General features: G+C 41.9%; 1 protein-coding gene across 1 annotated transcript in view; it reads right to left on the bottom strand.

Moving 5' to 3' along the window:
* Positions 1-8,983: 8,983 nt before the first annotated feature.
* The window catches only part of LRP1B (LDL receptor related protein 1B), a 1,294,122-nt gene continuing 1,281,696 nt past the window's right edge, over positions 8,984-21,409 (bottom strand). Inside the window, 2 exon segments of the mRNA XM_044303104.1 lie at positions 8,984-9,124; positions 18,824-18,922. Coding sequence (XP_044159039.1) covers positions 8,984-9,124; positions 18,824-18,922 — 240 coding nt within the window.

Raw genomic sequence — 21,409 nt, forward strand, 5'->3', positions numbered from 1 at the left:
TGCAAAGTTATAAGCTTCTTACTTAATTTCACTTGAAAAGGTTAACTTATACTGTTTATTAGGCTACTTTCACACTGGCGTTTTGGTTTCCGTCTGCGAGATCCGTTTCAGGGCTCCCACAAGAGGTCCAAAACAGATCAGTTTTGCCCTAATGCATTCTGAAAGGAAAATGATCTGCTCAGAGTGCATCAGTTTGCCTCCATTCCGCTCTGGAGGTGGACACCAAAATGCTGCTTGCAGTGTTTTGGTGTCTGTCTGATGATGCGGAGGCAAATGGATCCGTCCTGACATACAAGGTAAGTCAATGGGGACGGATCCGTTTTCACTGGCACAATAGAAAACTGATCCATCTCCCATTGACTTTCAATGGTTTTCAAACGGATCCGTTTTGGCTATGTTACAGATAATACAAACGGATCCATTCTGAAGGGATGCATGCGGTTGTATTATCTAAACAGAAGCGTTTGAGCAGATCCATTACGGATCCGCACCAAACGCAAGTGTGAAGGTAGCCTTACTGTGTTACTGCATTTTAGATATATGTTGTGATATATATCCTGTTCATTATCACTGTATTTACATGGCTTTGTGGAAAGTGTTAATGAATACTGAGAGACTGTTAGGACTTTAAATGAGAAGCTGGTAATTTTCCACAGCTGTCATAGGGTTTAAAGAAGAGCCAGTTTTGGAGGAAAAAAGCCAGAAGTTGTTTACCACCAAAATCAGACAGTCTGACCTTGTGACTGTTTGGTTTTAGCTATGTTGTTATGTCTGGAAACTTGTTTTTGTCTGGAAAAGACATTTAGTGTCATTGACGCTCTAATGTAAGTTTATGAGAGACAGAAAGTGTTACCATGTATCTGTGCTGAGTTTCTCCCATTAGAAAGTTCTAGTCTAGCTAAAACTGTGTAAAAGGAGAGCAGTAAGAGCCCCTAGTGTGCTGAAGTTAGGGACCAGTGCTTGGAAGAGGAGACTCTGCCAGACTACTGAGTGACCAGAATAAGATGCTGATATGGGGATACTCTGACACAGACCCTAGATCACCAGGGTTGGACCAGGGTACCAGCTTTCTGAAGAGAGAGAGGGACAGGCCTTCCCTCAGCTTCAAACCCTTCTTCTACCAGGGAGGAGAATGGGAAGCCAGTCTTACGCCTCATGTGTATTGTTTTGCACCTGAATCCCTCCAGTAAAGAAGCACCCTGGTTTACTGCAGACACTCACTCTCTGGACTTATTTCCCATTGGGGTGCAGCATGGCTTACCATTCCTTCCGGAGAACAGCAACACATGGTGATACCTCGACAGTGTCCGGGGGCACCCAGCATAGTGTTGAGGCCACCCCAAACCCGGCCACTGCACTCTTTTTCAAATTTCTTTGTCTACGTCACTGAGGTGGACGCACATGGTCAGTTCCATCCTTCAACTGCCACCACCTGCAGCAAAAATTGTATGTCTTCTGAGAAAGGACATGCCCCCTGAGCTACCAGCTTGAGATATATCTAGTGGGAGTTAGAAAGAGATTATCATATATGTACTATATAATGTCTAATTTTCATTTTTTTACATTAATTATGGGCTAACTCCTTTAGATCCAGTTTTCCTGACCATAATATGGCTATATTAGAACCATAAATCCCAGCCTAGCTGAAGGGTCTAGAAACCATTTTAAGTTTGTTTGTGTTACCAGGTATATAAGCATTATCTCATTCAGTTTGGCTACACAAATGATTAGCTTGTAAAAACCACTTTAATGGCACAAAATGTGTTTTGAAATATTAGTATAAAAACCACCAATAGCAACATTTGAATATTAAAAACAAAAACTAAAAGAAAGCAAAGAAAAAAAAAACTTTAATAAGCGCAATACAAGGACATCCTTTTACTACTGAAAATGCCATGAACACGAACATTCTGAAACTATTTTTCATGGTTGTTCTTCCATCAAGCAATGATGAATTTGATTGTCATTAATTCTTTGTTTTTGTGACCAAAGTCTTCTTCTTACTGTAAGTTCCAGCCATCTGTTCCTTGTCACTGTTTTTGCACCTTGGATAAATAATTCAGTCAACCCTTAGATAGATAAAAATGTCTTAAAACCAACATAAAATGACTGTAATAACTAAAAGGACTAATAAAAGATTTAATGAAACAAAACCTTTTTTTCTATGCAGAGCATTTTTTTTTTGTCAAGCAAATTTGCACAAATTACATAAACCAATATTTCAAAAAGGCCTCAATATGGCGGGTTTTAGAAATAGGTAGTTTGCATGCACATCTGTACATCAGAAAATTTCAAAATCATTTTCCTTTTTTAAGATTTTTTTGTTTGTTGTTGTACTTGTATAAAGAGGAGATGTAATATATACAATGGATCTATTTGGTTAAAAAAAATTCTCATAAGCCCTAGTTTGTAAGGTTCAATTATAACTGCATATTTTGTGCCAGATTTGTTATTCAAAAATTACTATATAAATATGTTATATCTAGAAAATATGTCCATGCCTCTAACCAAAGAATGTTTCAGAGTCACAATGTACAAAATGTGGCAATTTGAAAACGTATTCTTATTACAAATTGGGGTTTATGCGATTCCATGTGAAATTAAATTGAACATTCCACTTAAACCATTGATATTACTACTGATGAGCGGCATAGGCAATATTCGAATTTGTGATATTTAGTGAGCTTTTGGCCAAATATTTGCCATAAATTTGAAAATTTGAGAATTCGTGATCTCCAGTCATTGTTTACTTGATTGTGAAAATCGGCAATGTAATATATTCACGATAAGTTTGCGATAAATTTGCAATTAGAATATTCAACACTATTCGTGAATACAAGTATATAGCACTATATTCGTAATATTTGTGAACTCTCGAAGTAGTGATATTCACAATTAAATTTGTGATTTGAATATTCGCGCTCAACACTAGATATTATATGGGTTTTACACTCTTTGCAATAGCTCTTTGTTAGAAGGGGCTCCCAAAAATCAACTGGGACCCCCAGAGATCACCTGTAATCTGGAAACCAGGCAGGAAGAGTTCATTTTCCCTACATCACTGCCATAAATGAATTGAAGAAATACATGGTTCCAACTGAAATCAGTCTTCTGTCCATGAAATGTGTGGTTATGTCAAGTTCCAGAGTGAGAAAGACACTTTTTGACTTTGAAAAAAATATAACTAGAAAAACATGGATGCTTTCTTCCAAAAACAGTGCCACAACTATCTGCTGGTGGTGCATGGTATTGCAGCTCAGTCCCATCCAGTTTTATAAAGCAATGCTTCAATACCAAACACTTCCTAGTCACATGTTTGGTGCTGTTTATGGAAGAAGGTAGTTACATTCTTTAGATTTTTTGTACATTCTCTTTTAGTATTCATAAACATTCCACAAAGTAACACGTTTTCAGCAAATTTGTTTCAGGCTTCATTTGCACAACCACAATGAAATAATGACTGAAATACACAGTTAAGCCTCATGCACACAACCGTTTTTCGGGTCCGCATCCAAGCCGCAGTTTTTGCGGCTCGGGTGCAGACCCATTCACTTCAATGGGGCCGCAAAAGATGCGGACAGCACTCCGTGTGCTGTCCGCATTCGTTGCTCCGTTATAAGGCCCTGCAAAAAAAAATGTAGCATGTCCTATTCTTTTTCATTTTGCGGACAAGAATAGGCATTTCTACAATGGGCCGCCCGTTCCGTTCCGCTAATTGCGGAAGGAACAACGGGCGGCTTCCGTTTTTGCAGATCCGCGGTTTGCAGACCGCAAAAAATGGCACGGTCGTGTGCATGTAGCCTAAATTTGGACATCAAATATGTGTATTTCATCTATAGCCTGCTCAGTAATTATGTCAGTATTTTATTTTCTAACCTTAAAGGGTATGGACACCTTTGGGGGCATTTTTAATTATTGTATTCTACTTTTTGTGCTAAAAATAATGTTTTAATCAGTCTTTATTAAACATGTTAACAGTTTTTGCTCTACAGCTTTCAGTTTTGCTGTAGTTTCTGACTAGCAGGCTTTCCCTTCACAGTGAATCCTGTCAGATAGCTGCTCTGTGTAGCCCTTATCTCTAAACTCCTGACAGCTCATAAACAATCATAGCACAATTCTTATCACACTGATAAGAGGTTAGCTACACTTGGAACTATCAAAGCAGCTATCTAAAAGGAATGGGATGAAGAATCATGGAGAAAGCTCCACTCTGATGTCTCTCCTCTAAGCTTGGCTTGATTGACAGGTCTGGTCCTTTTTGTGTATGTGGAAAGACCTGTAAATTAAAGTGGTTTCCAAGATTTTGATGTTGAAGACTAGAGATGAGTGAAGTCTTCAAAAATTCAATTCGGATGCTTTGCCTAATTTTTTCAAGAAATTAGCTTTTTCCTGAATTAATTTATCACAAAGTGTGTTAAATCAGCTATATTGTGGCCTGCAGGGAGAGTGTATCTCGGTGTACATCACTGTGCATTGCAGAAACATCTATAGCTAGTTATTTCTGGTAGTGAAACAGTTGCTGTGAAAGACAGGTGGACACCACAATAACAGTAGAAATGGACAGCTTATTCACCCCAATTTGAGCATCAATCTCTATCTATCCAATATTCCGCAATTAAAAGCTTTTAGCAAGACTGTCCCTATTGCTTGTCATGTCTCTCCCTTTGCTCAGCTCACAGTGAAATGGTGGAGACCGCACAGGATGAGGCTTTTAAAGGGCTTTGACATCACAGGGGCTGGCTAGGGGCCGATTGGCTGTCTGCACGACATTATGGGTGATCTTGTGCTCCGGGGCTTCTTACTTTCACTTTGTAACATGTCTAGCCTCCATTTTAGGAAATAAAAACAATGATATGTTACATGTAGCGCAAGGAAATTTGGATTTGTTGCAAATAATTTTTTTTCCTAAAGTTTAGATCAAATTCCACTTCAGATGCTTCAATTCGCTTAACACTATTGAGGACCTATTATCAAGAGGTCTGGCACCCCTGCTGATCATCTGTTTGAGGAGGCCACAACACTCTAGTGAGTGCAATGACCTCCTCGCAGCTTACTAAGCACAGCGCTGTCCAATGGGTAGTGGCTATGCTTGGTATTGCAGCTTAGCCCCATTCACTTGACATCAGTGGCTTAGGAAAAGACCGTGGCTCTCATCGGAGTGATACTAGGATCTGATATTGATGACCTATCCTGCTGATAGGTAAATTTTGGATAACCCCTTGAAGCCAAGCCAAGAGGGGAGACCCCAAAGGGGTGCCACCCTAATTACTTTTCTTCCCATTCCCAGCATATCTGATATTGATAACCTATCCTAAGGATAGATATTCAATATAAAAACCTTAGTCAGCCCAACCCACTTGCCAGGTGGGGAGAATTCAGAGGGGAGTTGCCCTGGTGACTTTTTGTCTAGTTCTCAGCTTTACTTAGTTTTTTTTCTGAAATGCAACAGTATTTACAGTGTGAAAAATAAATGGTATCCAACCATTGAAGCTCCTGATAGGTTCCCCTCTACAGCCTTTGTCCATTCTTAAATAGTATTATGTTTGATAGATTTTTCTATATATTAGTTATTTATTTTATATTATACAGTATATTATGTATGCGTGGCATACTGACAGATATTACTCTATATTTCAATATACTTATGGAATCCAGCCCCACAACTTTAGTCAATGACCAGAATTACTGTATTTGGATAAAAAAAAAAAAAAAATATATATATATATATATATATATATATGTATACAGTATATATATATATATATATATATATATATATATATACATATATATATATATATATAAATATACAGTATATATATCATCTATCTACATTTAGAAGGGTTTTCATGATATAGAGCTGAAAAAATAAATATTTCATATAGGTTCTGTGAATTAGATCAAAATAGATCCCTGCCAAAAATAGAATCAATGGGTTTTGTCATCTACTGTATATTATCTTTTTTTTTTTTATATTACATCTATGGGACTATCATTTACTATTATTTTAAATAGGATCATTGGCATATCTGATTCATTTCTTTCTTTTTATTTAGAGCATTTTTGCTTTTAGACCAAAAACATCTCCATAAAGGAGTTTTCCTACAGAGCCACTCTTCTCCGTAGTCCGAGTAGGGTATTGCTTTTCATGGACACCCAAATAAATGGGGCAATCCCCTTTCTAATTCTTCTAATCTTGGAAAAACCTTTTTAATGAATCGAGGAAAGCAGAAGTCCAGTCGAGCTGTGTTAATATAACACACCTTACCAGATAATGTACTGTGATGTCATTAAACACTGGGGGGTCATGTTCATACTAGTATTAATCTTTATTTTTTTTGCTTTTTTTTTGGGGGGGGGGGGGTGTTATATGTGCTTTGTAAAAAAAAAAAAAAAATACGGTAAATGAATGCATTCCATGAGAAATTGAATAAGTTATTAAGTTGGGATTTGTTCTTTTAAGCATTCACGTGTATTTTATCTGCCACAATCTAGATTTTTTTTTTTTTTTAACATGCCATTACAGGATCCCAATAAACTGCAGCATTTGTGCACATATGTGATATAGAACCTAGACAAATGAATGAGATTCTATGGGTGTAATATACCAAATGCACTGCAGCAGAAAACTGGAGTGTGTTTGGTTTTTTCGTCAGTGGCATTTGCAAAAAAAATTTGAAGTGTCTGAGCCATTTTTAGTGTGGTTTTGCACCATGCCCGGGAGCCAGATGATGCAACTATGCTCCAGTCCCCTGGTGGAATACAAATTGACAGAGACTTAGGTCAAGTTCACACTACAGTTATTTGGTCAGTTATTTCCATCAGTGATTGTGAGCCAAAACCACGTGCAGGTCAAAAGCACGGAACAGGTGCAGATCTTTCCATTATACCTTATCTCTCAGTAGGTTTCACTACTGGTTTTGGCTCACAATAACTAATGGAAATCACTGACCAAATAGCTTAAGTGTGAACGTGGCCTAATTAATATGAATTACTAGACTTTAGATTGACAAATCCATAGAAATTTCATGCAACAAATTTAACAAACATTTTGTAAGTTGGTCGCAAAGAAACCCTCCAAATGCAACCCATGACAATAACAGACAAAAGTTTGAAAAGTCACATGTTAATACATTACCCCCATGTTTTGGGGTTCTAAAAATGAATCTGAAAGAGATATAAAATACAGTTTGACAGAAAATAGTACAGGCTGGCTCAATTTTATGCATAAGTTATCCAGCCATTCGAATTATATAAACCGCCCCCACCCAAAAAAAAATAAAAAATGTCTTCAATACTAAAAATGAACATTCTCAGCATCAAGTATTTACCCATCTTTACATTTTATCTGTAAGTTAATAGCATTTTAGTTGATTAAATATTAAAAATGAAAATTTTTGAAATTTTGTAAATGTTCTGGCACTAATTGAACTTTTAAGGGATGCATGCTAAACTCGCAACTCTTTTTTTTGGTGGGGTTTCATTCTCTTTTTTTACCCCCATAGCCACTGAAAAACCTCACAGTTTGTACCTGTGGGGGAAAATGCGTTGTATTGGAGTTTTTTATTGTCTATGTATTGAACCGCTGGATGGTGGTTTATATGATCATTATAGGAGTTTCACCTTTGAACAACTAATAGCATCATAAATAGCACTCGCTAGATACTAGAATTCTCTTTTTCTGTGATGAAATGAAAATGCAAATATTATAAAATATTGCAAGCTATCTATAAAAATCCAATATGTGTAAATTGTTTTAAAAAATTCTAGGTAAGCATCGAAGCTCAGTGTTAGACCTCCTGACCACGTGCATCTCGAGGCTCCATACATACAACATCTAAGTTGAACAGAACTTTAACATGGCACCCATCTCCTCTGGATCCTTACTGTAAGGGCTCATGCACACGGCTGTTGCCCACCTATTTGTGCACTCCATCGATTCAAGTGAATCAGTCCGCAATCTGGAAGGGAACTGCAATAAAAAAAACTGAACATTTTTCTATTTTTTGAGGTGCGGACAGATCACGGACCCATTCAAGTTGAATGGGTTTGGATCCCTCTGCGGCAGACTCAGGAATGTTGCCTGTGCATTGGGCATGAGCCCTAACCCAGAATAATTACATTTTTTTTTATATATCTTGGCATGCTCCATTGGATGCTGTATTACTGATCTCATCTCTGATAGAGGCAGTGCTTCTAGAGAAGAATAACTCCATAATACAGTGCCATACAGAGACACCATATGGTAACATATGCAGTGCCTACTGTTCTGTTCTACTGAACCACAGGCTCCATACACATGACTCTTCGGTCTGCATGAAGCCTTAGGAAATATTAGGAAATATTTTTGGGACATTTTTGCCTCTCTCCAAAAGTTTCTGCTTAACCTCACACTATCCATGCTAATTCATTCCTCTTTTAAGAACTACATTATTTTGGTACTATTCTAAAGCAAAACTAATAGACACTCCAGTCATCAGCATGTATAGAAAATTCTTGGTTAATGGCCATGAGCACTACTTGGCCACAGTAATGTAGAATTTAGACTTTCTATCCCACAGCAGATTGGATTTCCATTGGACATAACAGATCTGCCCTGCCCGGAATATCTTAGTTCAAAGCAATGCAGAACAAGTTCCTGTTGTTTGTACTTTTTAATGAAAAGACATATTGAACCTAGAAAAGTTCATATAAAATGGATTTCTCATTGTCCTTCCTCTACAAAGGAACAATGTGTCTTTTAAATTTTTCAACAAACAAAATGATTTCCTATAACAGCAGCATTTATAGTTTAAATCGTACTGTAGTGCAGTTTATTTTTCATAAAAATACCATACAAATGGTCAGTCTAGTCATCAGCAAAACAAAGAAAATGAAAAAAGAGGTAATGCTGATGACAAAACAATTATAATACTGTTGGTACATAGAAAAGTAATATTTTATACATTTATACAGAGTATAAAAGGTAACAGAACAGCAGGTATTAAGCCACAGTCTCCCGGATGACATTTTCAATTTTCTTTGGAAGAAGTTCTCGTCTTTCTTCTACGCTGATTAAGGAATTCCGACAATTGTGCCCATCCACAAAAAGTTTTGCATAAACTGGGTTGGTGTAATTTGTTGGCTGGGAGACAATGGACAGAATGAGAATAGTCAGTGATAGGAATCACATATCAAGGCATAATCTGCATACATGATGAAGACTTTTGCTTAACTTGTCCTGACCTTGAATTGAATTACATTAATTTCTAGTAGCTACCATTTTGAATTTGTGAAAACTATATTGACAGACATAATCGGGCCCCACCTACTCAAAATCCTATGGATGATTAAAGGGGTATTACTATCGCAGACATCGATGACATAAAATAATAAATTATTATAATTTATTATAATAAAATCTTATATGATCTTTTTGTGACCCCTGAAGGACAGACTATAAAAAAAAGGAAATGGAAACAAAGCATAATTAATATTAAGGGTATGCAATGGCAAACCAAAATCAAATATCTAACATTGGGGTAACATAAGAAAAAATAAATAAACAATTGTGAAAGCAAAGCTTTTTTTTTAAACTATATGCCTAAAAACCCTTAAACAAAACATTTACACGTATAAAAATGATTAAAAAAAGTTAATTGTCCACAAAAAGGCTACATAATAACATCAGTAGTAGGGATGAGCGAACTCGAACTGTATAGTTTGGGTTCGTACCGAATTTTGGGGTGTCCGTGACACGGACCCGAACCCGGACATTTTCGTAAAAGTCCGGGTTCGGGTTCGGTGTTCGTCGCTTTCTTCGCGCTTTTGTGACGCTTTCTTGGCGCTTTTTGAAAGGCTGCAAAGCAGCCAATCAACAAGCGTCATACTACTTGCCCCAAGAGGCCATCACAGCCATGCCTACTATTGGCATGGCTGTGATTGGCCAGAGCACCATGTGACCCAGCCTCTATTTAAGCTGGAGTCACATAGCGCCGCCCGTCACTCTGCTCTGATTAGCGTAGGGAGAGGTTGCGGCTGCGACAGTAGGGCGAGATTAGGCAGATTAACTCCTCCAAAGGACTTGATTAACTGATCGATCTGCAGCTGTGGATCATTGAGCTGCTGATCCTCAATTGCTCACTGTTTTTAGGCTGCCCAGACCGTTTGTCAGTCACATTTTTCTGGGGTGATCGGCGGCCATTTTGTGTCTTGTGGTGCGCCAGCACAAGCTGCGACCAAGTGCATTTAACCCTCAATGGTGTGGTTGTTTTTTGGCTAAAGCCTACATCAGGGTGAAGCTGTCACACCAAGTGCATTTAACCAGCAATAGTCTGTTCATTTTTTGGCCATATACAAAATCAGGGGCAAGCTGCGCCTGTCACCAAGTGCATTTAACCCTCAATGGTGTGGTTGTTTTTTGGCTAAAGCCTACATCAGGGTGAAGCTGTCACACCAAGTGCATTTAACCAGCAATAGTCTGTTTATTTTTTGGCCATATCCCAGTCTAATTCTGTCACTAAATCCATACCGGTCACCCAGCGCCTAAATACTAGGCCTCAAATTTATATCCCGCTAAATCTGTCCTTAGTGCTGTAGCTGGGCGAGTTATTTAGTGTCCGTTCAAGCACATTTCTTGTTCTGGGTTGAAATACAATTCCCAATTTAGCAATTTCATAATTTAGTGGTTTCTGCTATATCAGAGCTATTTGAAATCTATCCCTAAAAGGGTATATAATATTCAAGGTGCACATTGGGTCATTCAGAATAACTTCACACACACCCGCTACTGTGTATTTCCAAGTCTAATTCTGGCACTAAACCCATACCTGTCACCCAGCGCCTAAATACTAGGCCTCAAATTTATATCCAGCTAAATCTGTCCCTAGTGCTGTAGCTGGGCGAGTTATTTAGTGTCCGTTCAAGCACATTTCTTGTTCTGGGTTGAAATACAATTCCCAATTTAGCAATTTCATAATTTAGTGGTTTCTGCTATATCAGAGCTATTTGAAATCTATCCCTAAAAGGGTATATAATATTCAAGGTGCACATTGGGTCATTCAGAATAACTTCACACACACCCGCTACTGTGTATTTCCAAGTCTAATTCTGGCACTAAACCCATACCTGTCACCCAGCGCCTAAATACTAGGCCTCAAATTTATATCCCGCTAAATCTCTCGTTACCGCTGTCCTGTTGTGGCTGGGAAAGTTATTTAGTGTCCGTCAAAGCACATTTTTTGTTCTGGGTTGAAATACAATTCCCAATTTAGCAATTTCATAATTTAGTCATTTCTGCTATATCAGAGCTATTTGAAATCTATCCCTAAAAGGGTAGATCATATTGAAGGTGCACATAGGGTCATTCAGAATAACTTCACACACACGCTTCTGTGCATTTCCAAGTCTAATTCTGTCACTAAATCCATACCGGTCACCCAGCGCCTAAATACTAGGCCTCAAATTTATATCCCGCTGAATTTGAATACAATACATTGGGCCAAATAATATATTTGTTGTTGTGGTGAACCATAACAATGAGAAAAACATCTAGTAAGGGACGCGGACGTGGACATGGTCGTGGTGGTGTTAGTGGACCCTCTGGTGCTGGGAGAGGACGTGGCCGTTCTGCCACATCCACACGTCCTAGTGTACCAACTACCTCAGGTCCCAGTAGCCGCCAGAATTTACAGCGATATATGGTGGGGCCCAATGCCGTTCTAAGGATGGTAAGGCCTGAGCAGGTACAGGCATTAGTCAATTGGGTGGCCGACAGTGGATCCAGCACGTTCACATTATCTCCCACCCAGTCTTCTGCAGAAAGCGCACAGATGGCGCCTGAAAACCAACCCCATCAGTCTGTCACATCACCCCCATGCATACCAGGGAAACTGTCTCAGCCTCAAGTTATGCAGCAGTCTCTTATGCTGTTTGAAGACTCCGCTGGCAGGGTTTCCCAAGGGCATCCACCTAGCCCTTCCCCAGCGGTGAAAGACATAGAATGCACTGACGCACAACCACTTATGTTTCCTGATGATGAGGACATGGGAATACCACCTCAGCATGTCTCTGATGATGACGAAACACAGGTGCCAACTGCTGCGTCTTTCTGCAGTGTGCAGACTGAACAGGAGGTCAGGGATCAAGACTGGGTGGAAGACGATGCAGGGGACGATGAGGTCCTAGACCCCACATGGAATGAAGGTCGTGCCACTGACTTTCACAGTTCGGAGGAAGAGGCAGTGGTGAGACCGAGCCAACAGCGTAGCAAAAGAGGGAGCAGTGGGCAAAAGCAGAACACCCGCCGCCAAGAGACTCCGCCTGCTACTGACCGCCGCCATCTGGGACCGAGCACCCCAAAGGCAGCTTCAAGGAGTTCCCTGGCATGGCACTTCTTCAAACAATGTGCTGACGACAAGACCCGAGTGGTTTGCACGCTGTGCCATCAGAGCCTGAAGCGAGGCATTAACGTTCTGAACCTGAGCACAACCTGCATGACCAGGCACCTGCATGCAAAGCATGAACTGCAGTGGAGTAAACACCTTAAAACCAAGGAAGTCACTCAGGCTCCCCCTGCTACCTCTTCTGCTGCTGCCGCCTCGGCCTATTCTGCTGCTGCCGCCTCGGCCTCTTCCTCCGCCTCTGGAGGAACGTTGGCACCTGCCGCCCAGCAAACAGGGGATGTACCACCAACACCACCACCACCACCTCCGTCACCAAGCGTCTCAACCATGTCACACGCCAGCGTTCAGCTCTCCATCTCACAAACATTTGATAGAAAGCGTAAATTCCCACCTAGCCACCCTCGATCCCTGGCCCTGAATGCCAGCATTTCTAAACTACTGGCCTATGAAATGCTGTCATTTAGGCTGGTGGACACAGACAGCTTCAAACAGCTCATGTCGCTTGCTGTCCCACAGTATGTTGTTCCCAGCCGGCACTACTTCTCCAAGAGAGCCGTGCCTTCCCTGCACAACCAAGTATCCGATAAAATCAAGTGTGCACTGCGCAACGCCATCTGTAGCAAGGTCCACCTAACCACAGATACGTGGACCAGTAAGCACGGCCAGGGACGCTATATCTCCCTAACTGCACACTGGGTAAATGTAGTGGCAGCTGGGCCCCAGGCGGAGAGCTGTTTGGCGCACGTCCTTCCGCCGCCAAGGATCGCAGGGCAACATTCTTTGCCTCCTGTTGCCACCTCCTCCTTCTCGGCTTCCTCCTCCTCTTCTTCCACCTGCTCATCCAGTCAGCCACACACCTTCACCACCAACTTCAGCACAGCCCGGGGTAAACGTCAGCAGGCCATTCTGAAACTCATATGTTTGGGGGACAGGCCCCACACCGCACAGGAGTTGTGGCGGGGTATAGAACAACAGACCGACGAGTGGTTGCTGCCGGTGAGCCTCAAGCCCGGCCTGGTGGTGTGTGATAATGGGCGAAATCTCGTTGCAGCTCTGGGACTAGCCAATTTGACGCACATCCCTTGCTTGGCGCATGTGCTGAATTTGGTGGTGCAGAAGTTCATTCACAACTACCCCGACATGTCAGAGCTGCTGCATAAAGTGCGGGCCGTCTGTTCGCGCTTCCGGCGTTCACATCCTGCTGCTGCTCGCCTGTCTGCGCTACAGCGTAACTTCGGCCTTCCCGCTCACCGCCTCATATGCGACGTGCCCACCAGGTGGAACTCCACCTTGCACATGCTGGACAGACTGTGCGAGCAGCAGCAGGCCATAGTGGAGTTTCAGCTGCAGCACGCACGGGTCAGTCGCACTACAGAACAGCACCACTTCACCACCAATGACTGGGCCTCCATGCGAGACCTGTGTGCCCTGTTGCGCTGTTTCGAGTACTCCACCAACATGGCCAGTGGCGATGACACCGTTATCAGCGTTACAATACCACTTCTATGTCTCCTTGAGAAAACACTTAGGGCGATGATGGAAGAGGAGGTGGCCCAGGAGGAGGAGGAGGAGGAGGAGGAAGAGGGGTCATTTTTAGCACTTTCAGGCCAGTCTCTTCGAAGTGACTCAGAGGGAGGTTTTTGGCAACAGCAGAGGCCAGGTACAAATGTGGCCAGCCAGGGCCCACTACTGGAGGACGAGGAGGACGAGGATGAGGAGGAGGTGGAGGAGGATGAGGATGAAGCATGGTCACAGCGGGGTGGCACCCAACGCAGCTCGGGTCCATCACTGGTGCGTGGCTGGGGGGAAAGGCAGGACGATGACGATACGCCTCCCACAGAGGACAGCTTGTCCTTACCCCTGGGCAGCCTGGCACACATGAGCGACTACATGCTGCAGTGCCTGCGCAACGACAGCAGAGTTGCCCACATTTTAACCTGTGCGGACTACTGGGTTGCCACCCTGCTGGATCCACGCTACAAAGACAATGTGCCCACCTTACTTCCTGCACTGGAGCGTGATAGGAAGATGCGCGAGTACAAGCGCACGTTGGTAGACGCGCTACTGAGAGCATTCCCAAATGTCACAGGGGAACAAGTGGAAGCCCAAGGCCAAGGCAGAGGAGGAGCAAGAGGTCGCCAAGGCAGCTGTGTCACGGCCAGCTCCTCTGAGGGCAGGGTTAGCATGGCAGAGATGTGGAAAACTTTTGTCAACACGCCACAGCTAACTGCACCACCACCTGATACGCAACGTGTTAGCAGGAGGCAACATTTCACTAACATGGTGGAACAGTACGTGTGCACACCCCTCCACGTACTGACTGATGGTTCGGCCCCATTCAACTTCTGGGTCTCTAAATTGTCCACGTGGCCAGAGCTAGCCTTTTATGCCTTGGAGGTGCTGGCCTGCCCGGCAGCCAGCGTTTTGTCTGAACGTGTATTCAGCACGGCAGGGGGCGTCATTACAGACAAACGCAGCCGCCTGTCTACAGCCAATGTGGACAAGCTGACGTTCATAAAAATGAACCAGGCATGGATCCCACAGGACCTGTCCGTCCCTTGTCCAGATTAGACATTAACTACCTCCCCATAACCATATATTATTGGACTCCAGGGCACTTCCTCATTCAATCCTATTTTTATTTTCATTTTACCATTATATTGCGAGGCTACCCAAAGTTGAATGAACCTCTCCTCTGCCTGTGTGCTAGGCCTAAATATATGCCAATGGACTGTTGCAGTGGTGGCTGACGTGAAGCCTCATTCTCTGCTATGACATGCAGACTGATTCTCTGCTGACATGAAGACAGATTCTCTGTTACGGGACCTCCCTCCTCTGCCTGGGTGCTGGGCCTAAATATATGCCAATGGACTGTTGCAGTGGTGGCTGACATGAAGCCTGATTCTCTGCTATGACATGCAGACTAATTCTCTGCTGACATGAAGCCAGATTGTCTGTTACGGGACCTCTCTCCTCTGCCTGGGTGCTGGGCCTAAATTTATGACAATGGACTGTTGCAGTGGTGGCTGACGTGAAGCCTGATTCTCTGCTATGACATGCAGACTGATTCTCTGCTGACATGAAGCCAGATTGTCTGTTACGGGACCTCTCTGCTCTGCCTGTGTGCTAGGCCTAAAAATATGCCAATGGACTGTTGCAGTGGTGGCTGACGTGAAGCCTCATTCTCTGCTATGACATGCAGACTGATTCTCTGCTGACATGAAGCCAGATTGTCTGTTACGGGACCTCTCTGCTCTGCCTGTGTGCTAGGCCTAAAAATATGCCAATGGACTGTTGCAGTGGTGGCTGACGTGAAGCCTCATTCTCTGCTATGACATGCAGACTGATTCTCTGCTGACATGAAGCCAGATTGTCTGTTACGGGACCTCTCTGCTCTGCCTGTGTGCTAGGCCTAAATATATGCCAATGGACTGTTGCAGTGGTGGCTGACGTGAAGCCTGATTCTCTGCTATGACATGCAGACTGATTCTCTGCTGACATGAAGCCAGATTGTCTGTTACGGGACCTCTCTGCTCTGCCTGTGTGCTAGGCCTAAATATATGCCAATGGACTGTTGCAGTGGTGGGTGACGTGAAGCCTCATTCTCTGCTATGACATGCAGACTGATTCTCTGCTGACATGAAGACAGATTCTCTGTTACGGGACCTCCCTCCTCTGCCTGGGTGCTGGGCCTAAATATATGCCAATGGACTGTTGCAGTGGTGGCTGACATGAAGCCTGATTCTCTGCTATGACATGCAGACTAATTCTCTGCTGACATGAAGCCAGATTGTCTGTTACGGGACCTCTCTCCTCTGCCTGGGTGCTGGGCCTAAATTTATGACAATGGACTGTTGCAGTGGTGGCTGACGTGAAGCCTGATTCTCTGCTATGACATGCAGACTGATTCTCTGCTGACATGAAGCCAGATTGTCTGTTACGGGACCTCTCTGCTCTGCCTGTGTGCTAGGCCTAAATATATGCCAATGGACTGTTGCAGTGGTGGCTGACGTGAAGCCTCATTCTCTGCTATGACATGCAGACTGATTCTCTGCTGACATGAAGCCAGATTGTCTGTTACGGGACCTCTCTGCTCTGCCTGTGTGCTAGGCCTAAATATATGCCAATGGACTGTTGCAGTGGTGGGTGACGTGAAGCCTCATTCTCTGCTATGACATGCAGACTGATTCTCTGCTGACATGAAGCCAGATTCTCTGTTACGGGACCTCTCTCCTCTGCCTGTGTGTGTGCTGGGCCTAAATATATGCCAATGGACTGTTGCAGTGGTGGCTGACGTGAAGCCTGATTCTCTGCTATGACATGCAGACTGATTCTCTGCTGACATGAAGCCAGATTGTCTGTTACGGGACCTCTCTCCTCTGCCTGTGTGTGTGCTGGGCCTAAATATATGCCAATGGACTGTTGCAGTGGTGGCTGACGTGAAGCCTCATTCTCTGCTATGACATGCAGACTAATTCTCTGCTGACATGAAGACAGATTCTCTGTTACGGGACCTCTCTCCTCTGCCTGGGTGCCGGGGCCTAAATATCTGAGAATGGACTGTTCCAGTGGTGGGTGACGGGAAGCCAGATTCTCTGCTATGGAACCTCTCTCCAATTGATTTTGGTTAATTTTTATTTATTTAATTTTTATTTTAATTCATTTCCCTATCCACATTTGTTTGCAGGGGATTTACCTACATGTTGCTGCCTTTTGCAGCCCTCTAGCTCTTTCCTGGGCTGTTTTACAGCCTTTTTAGTGCCGAAAAGTTCGGGTCCCCATTGACTTCAATGGGGTTCGGGTTCGGGACGAAGTTCGGATCGGGTTCGGATCCCGAACCCGAACATTTCCGGGATGTTCGGCCGAACTTCTCGAACCCGAACATCCAGGTGTTCGCTCAACTCTAATCAGTAGCCAAACAAAAAAAAACATTAAGCAAAAAAAAAAAGCATTTAACAAAAACATTAAACTGCTTCTGCTAAAAATGTGTCCAATCCTAAGAAATCTAAATATGCTGTGTTTGAACTGGCCAATCCGTGCAGTACCTTGTCTGCACACTATAACTCCACAATACACCACGGCAGGCCATATGAGTACCACGCCGTATGTCAACTTTTTACATCATTTTGTCTGACACATGGATCATACAATGTAAATACATATATTATTATATGTTTATATATGGGCTTCTTCATGCAACCACATTATGGATCATTGTTAACTAGATCCCATAACGTACAATATCTCAGAAAAGTGAGTACACCCCTACATTTTTGTAAATATTTTGTGATATCTTTTCATGGGACAAAACTGAAGATATGATACTTAAAAATATACTATAAAATGTAAAGTAGTCAGTGTACAGCTTGTATAACAGTGTAAATTTGGAGTGCCCTCAAAATAACTCAACACACAGCCATTAATGTCTAAACCACTGGCAACAAAAGTGAGTACACCCCTAAGTGAAAATGGCTAAATGTGTTGAGTTATTTTGAGGGCACACCAAATTTTTATATAAGCCATACATTGACTACTTTACATTGTATCAAAGTGTCAGATCTTCAGTGAAAACATATAACAAAATATTTAAAAAATGTGAGGGTTGTACTTACTTTTGTGAGGCACTGTATATACATATGCTGATTTCTTATGGAGGCAGTTGGATGGTTTTCTTGTAAACTGTGGCATATTGCAGTCAAATGCTCACGGAGGTAGCATTTGGTGGTATTACAAGGTCATAGGGAAAAGATCTGTTCATGCTGCTTTTCCCCACACAGCACTCAGGTCCATTCACAACAGGGCCCATGGGGTCCAGCAGCAAACAAACAGATCTGTATTTACCAGTGGAATAAAGCCAGAACACGGCAGAAGAGAGGAGTCCAATGGTGGACCCTCAACAACAGCAATTCCAAGGTACAACAACACAGTAGACAGATACAAGATAAGCAAGTTATCAGGTTAAACATATAAAACAAATAGGCACCACAAACAACATAAACACATACACAAGCACTGTTGGTGCAAGATGAAGTCGTATAAAAGTGAACTTAAACAGAAGGTACCACTTCTCCTGACATGTCTGTTTTAGTCACAATTTGTATCCTTCTTGTAATAACAAATCTTGAGGGTATGTGTTGTTCCTGCTAGAAGTTTATGAATGAGTTGCTAGGAGTAAAGGTCCAACTGGGTGTTAACTGTTTGGAACCTTTATTGTGAACTGTTGTTAAGTTACAGTATAAGTAAAATTCAAGTAGGAATTACAGAGGATCGGCACAGACCAGGGTTATATGAATAGATACTCCAGAATTTTTTATTACATGAAGAATGCAAGTAGTTGCTAAAACAGCCGTGTCAGGGGAGGGAGCAGGTCCTCTTTAAAGGGAAGGATAAAATTAACCATGCAATGAAAATGGGTGAAGAGCAGGTGATGTTCTTCTCACCCCTGGTGCTAGTGGTCCTTTCAGATCTGAATTTAAGTAGATTGGTGGTGCAGTATGGGCCAGTTTGAAAGCCGCATGCCCACCCGCTATGAACCTGGACTGTACGTAAACAGTAAATATATTAGCATGAGAGGTTTAGGTAGCTTTTCTATTGAATAATCCATATTTATTGAGAACAAATCTATTTTTTAGCAAACATTAAAAATAGAGATGAGCAAATTTCTTAAAAGTTCGATTCAGCTGATTCGACAAATTTCACACAAAAAATTTGCTTTGTGATGAATTACTTTGTCACAAAGCGCATTTTTTTGTAATCAGAGGGTGCAATGACAGGGAGCAGTGATAGCGCCGCCCCCGTCATTGTAGTGTAAAATTAACAATAAAAAAAATTTCAATCAAACTTACCACCTCCATTTGCTGAAGACGGGCCGAAATCCTGTGTGGCGCGAGATTACGTCATCACGCCGGCCGGCGTGATGATGCAAGCTCGCGCCGCTTGGAGGCTGGCGGCCCGTCGAGAGCAAAGGGAGCTCATCTCTAATTAAAAACATTTTTTTTTTAATTCATAAAAATATATAATGTAAAACACTCAGATTTTGTAAAAACTGTGATTAAAATAACTCTTATAAATACACTTATGTGAAAAAAAATTCAAATGTGTATATTTCATTCGAACACACCAGGTAACACTGATACATTAGGGGAGATCAAACTGGTAAATTAGAACTGGATTAGTTGCCCATAGCAGATTAATTTTCCAAATGAACTCTGGGCTACTAAGCCAGTTCTACTTTACACCAATTTGACAAATCCTCCCCCTCCTCCCCTATTGTGTCTGTTGGACAGTCTGAGGGGGCAGTGCATGACACAGTAATCTGGTATTTTTAATCCTTGTGTCATGCTCTGCTCCTTCAGGTTCTGAAGGCATCAGTTTTACTTCGAGTTACAATAGAAAATCCATTCAAGTCAAACTTTTACTTACGCAATGCACTGGATCTCGTGCATCCGATGGTCAAGTTACAGATCATAATTGTACAGATCAGCTGATTGAAGACAATGCAGTGCTCCTTTTCACAGTTTACCTGCCCACTGCTTACACTTGAATGGGATGATGTGTAACTACAACTGTTCCTTCTCATGGAAGGGAAAGGGTTGGAGGATCTGTAATTACACTGCTCACCACTATGTTGCCGACGGCAAGTAAGTAAACAGTGAAACCACAGAAGCTGATCAGTGGGGGTGCAAGAATTTTTGAAAAGAGAGAGAGCCTGCTAAAGTCATCAACTATATTAACTGGTCTCCATAATGGAAATAGTACCCATCCAAAGATCCTAGCTCTTAGCTCGAAAAGCTGATTATATCTGCTTTGCTCTGATAAAGGACTTTTGACCTGAAAGTGCTAATTGCAGATGTGTGGCTGGCTTAGCTATTTTCCTAGTTTTGCTATATACAGTATAAGTATGTTTAAAAAGCTCAGCAAAGACAGGAAGTATATATTATAGTTGTGAAATACTCTTTCAATCCTGTTGGGGTAAAAAAGCTAAATTACATATATTTTGTATTTGTGGATGTCTATTTATTTTTCTGAAATATATTGAAATATATTTAGGCTTGTTAGAACTTAGAATGAGCAAATCCATTTTATCATTTTGGGGTTAATTTAAGATGAACCAGAGAGGCACCTCCAAAGTAACTTTAACTGAAAGTAACTGAACAAAGTAATTGACAGTGAGACAAGAGAACTAGAGTATCACAAACATTTAGGATAAATTCCTATCAGGTAGAATCGATTAGCTCTTCCTTACTCCAATCTCTTTATATAAGAGGATCTTGTTGATGGGACTAAGCTACTGAGCATGTGTGACCACCAGCACGGGACAGTCTGACAGGAAAGAAAATGAATACTAGGGGGTGCTATTAGTATATAACAGCAATATCTAGATGATTTTAATATTTACATGTGGCAAAACCCCCTTAACACATTAACGGCTTGATTATCTGAATCATGTTACATAAACATATATGGGTTATACACGTTTTTTGGCACCTTTAAAAAGCTATCTTTTAAATTCTTAATCTTTTCAAAGTTGGAGGTACTATAAGCCCTTGTGAATAGTTTTGAGATGGGGAGTGGGGATATACATAGAATGTAACATCAAAACTCAAAGGGGTTCTCCAGGACTATAAAATCAATGGACTGTCCTTGGGACAAAGTAAACTTTGAAAATCAGATTGGTAGCGGTATGGCTCAGTAGGGGTGGGGGTTTGTTAACATGATGCCAGCTGCAGCACTCCATCGCACTTCATTATTTACCAGGCATAGTTCCATACTTTTGGTGGTGGCTAGTAATGAGTAATGTTACATAAACATATATGGGTTCTATATGCTTGTTGTCACCTTTAAAAAGCTATCCTTCACTGGAAACATCATAGAAACTTTTCATCCCGCTGAGAAGTCTATTTTTGACATACCTAACACAGACCCCCCCTTCCCCCTCAGCCCTCTTTTCCCTATTTATCAGGTCAGTTGACCTAACTAACGTTGTTCTTCACCAAATGATACTTGTTTATAAAAAAGTAAAACAT

Source organism: Bufo gargarizans, chromosome 8 (genome assembly GCF_014858855.1).
Source record: "Bufo gargarizans isolate SCDJY-AF-19 chromosome 8, ASM1485885v1, whole genome shotgun sequence".
NCBI classification, from domain to species: Eukaryota; Metazoa; Chordata; class Amphibia; order Anura; family Bufonidae; genus Bufo; species Bufo gargarizans.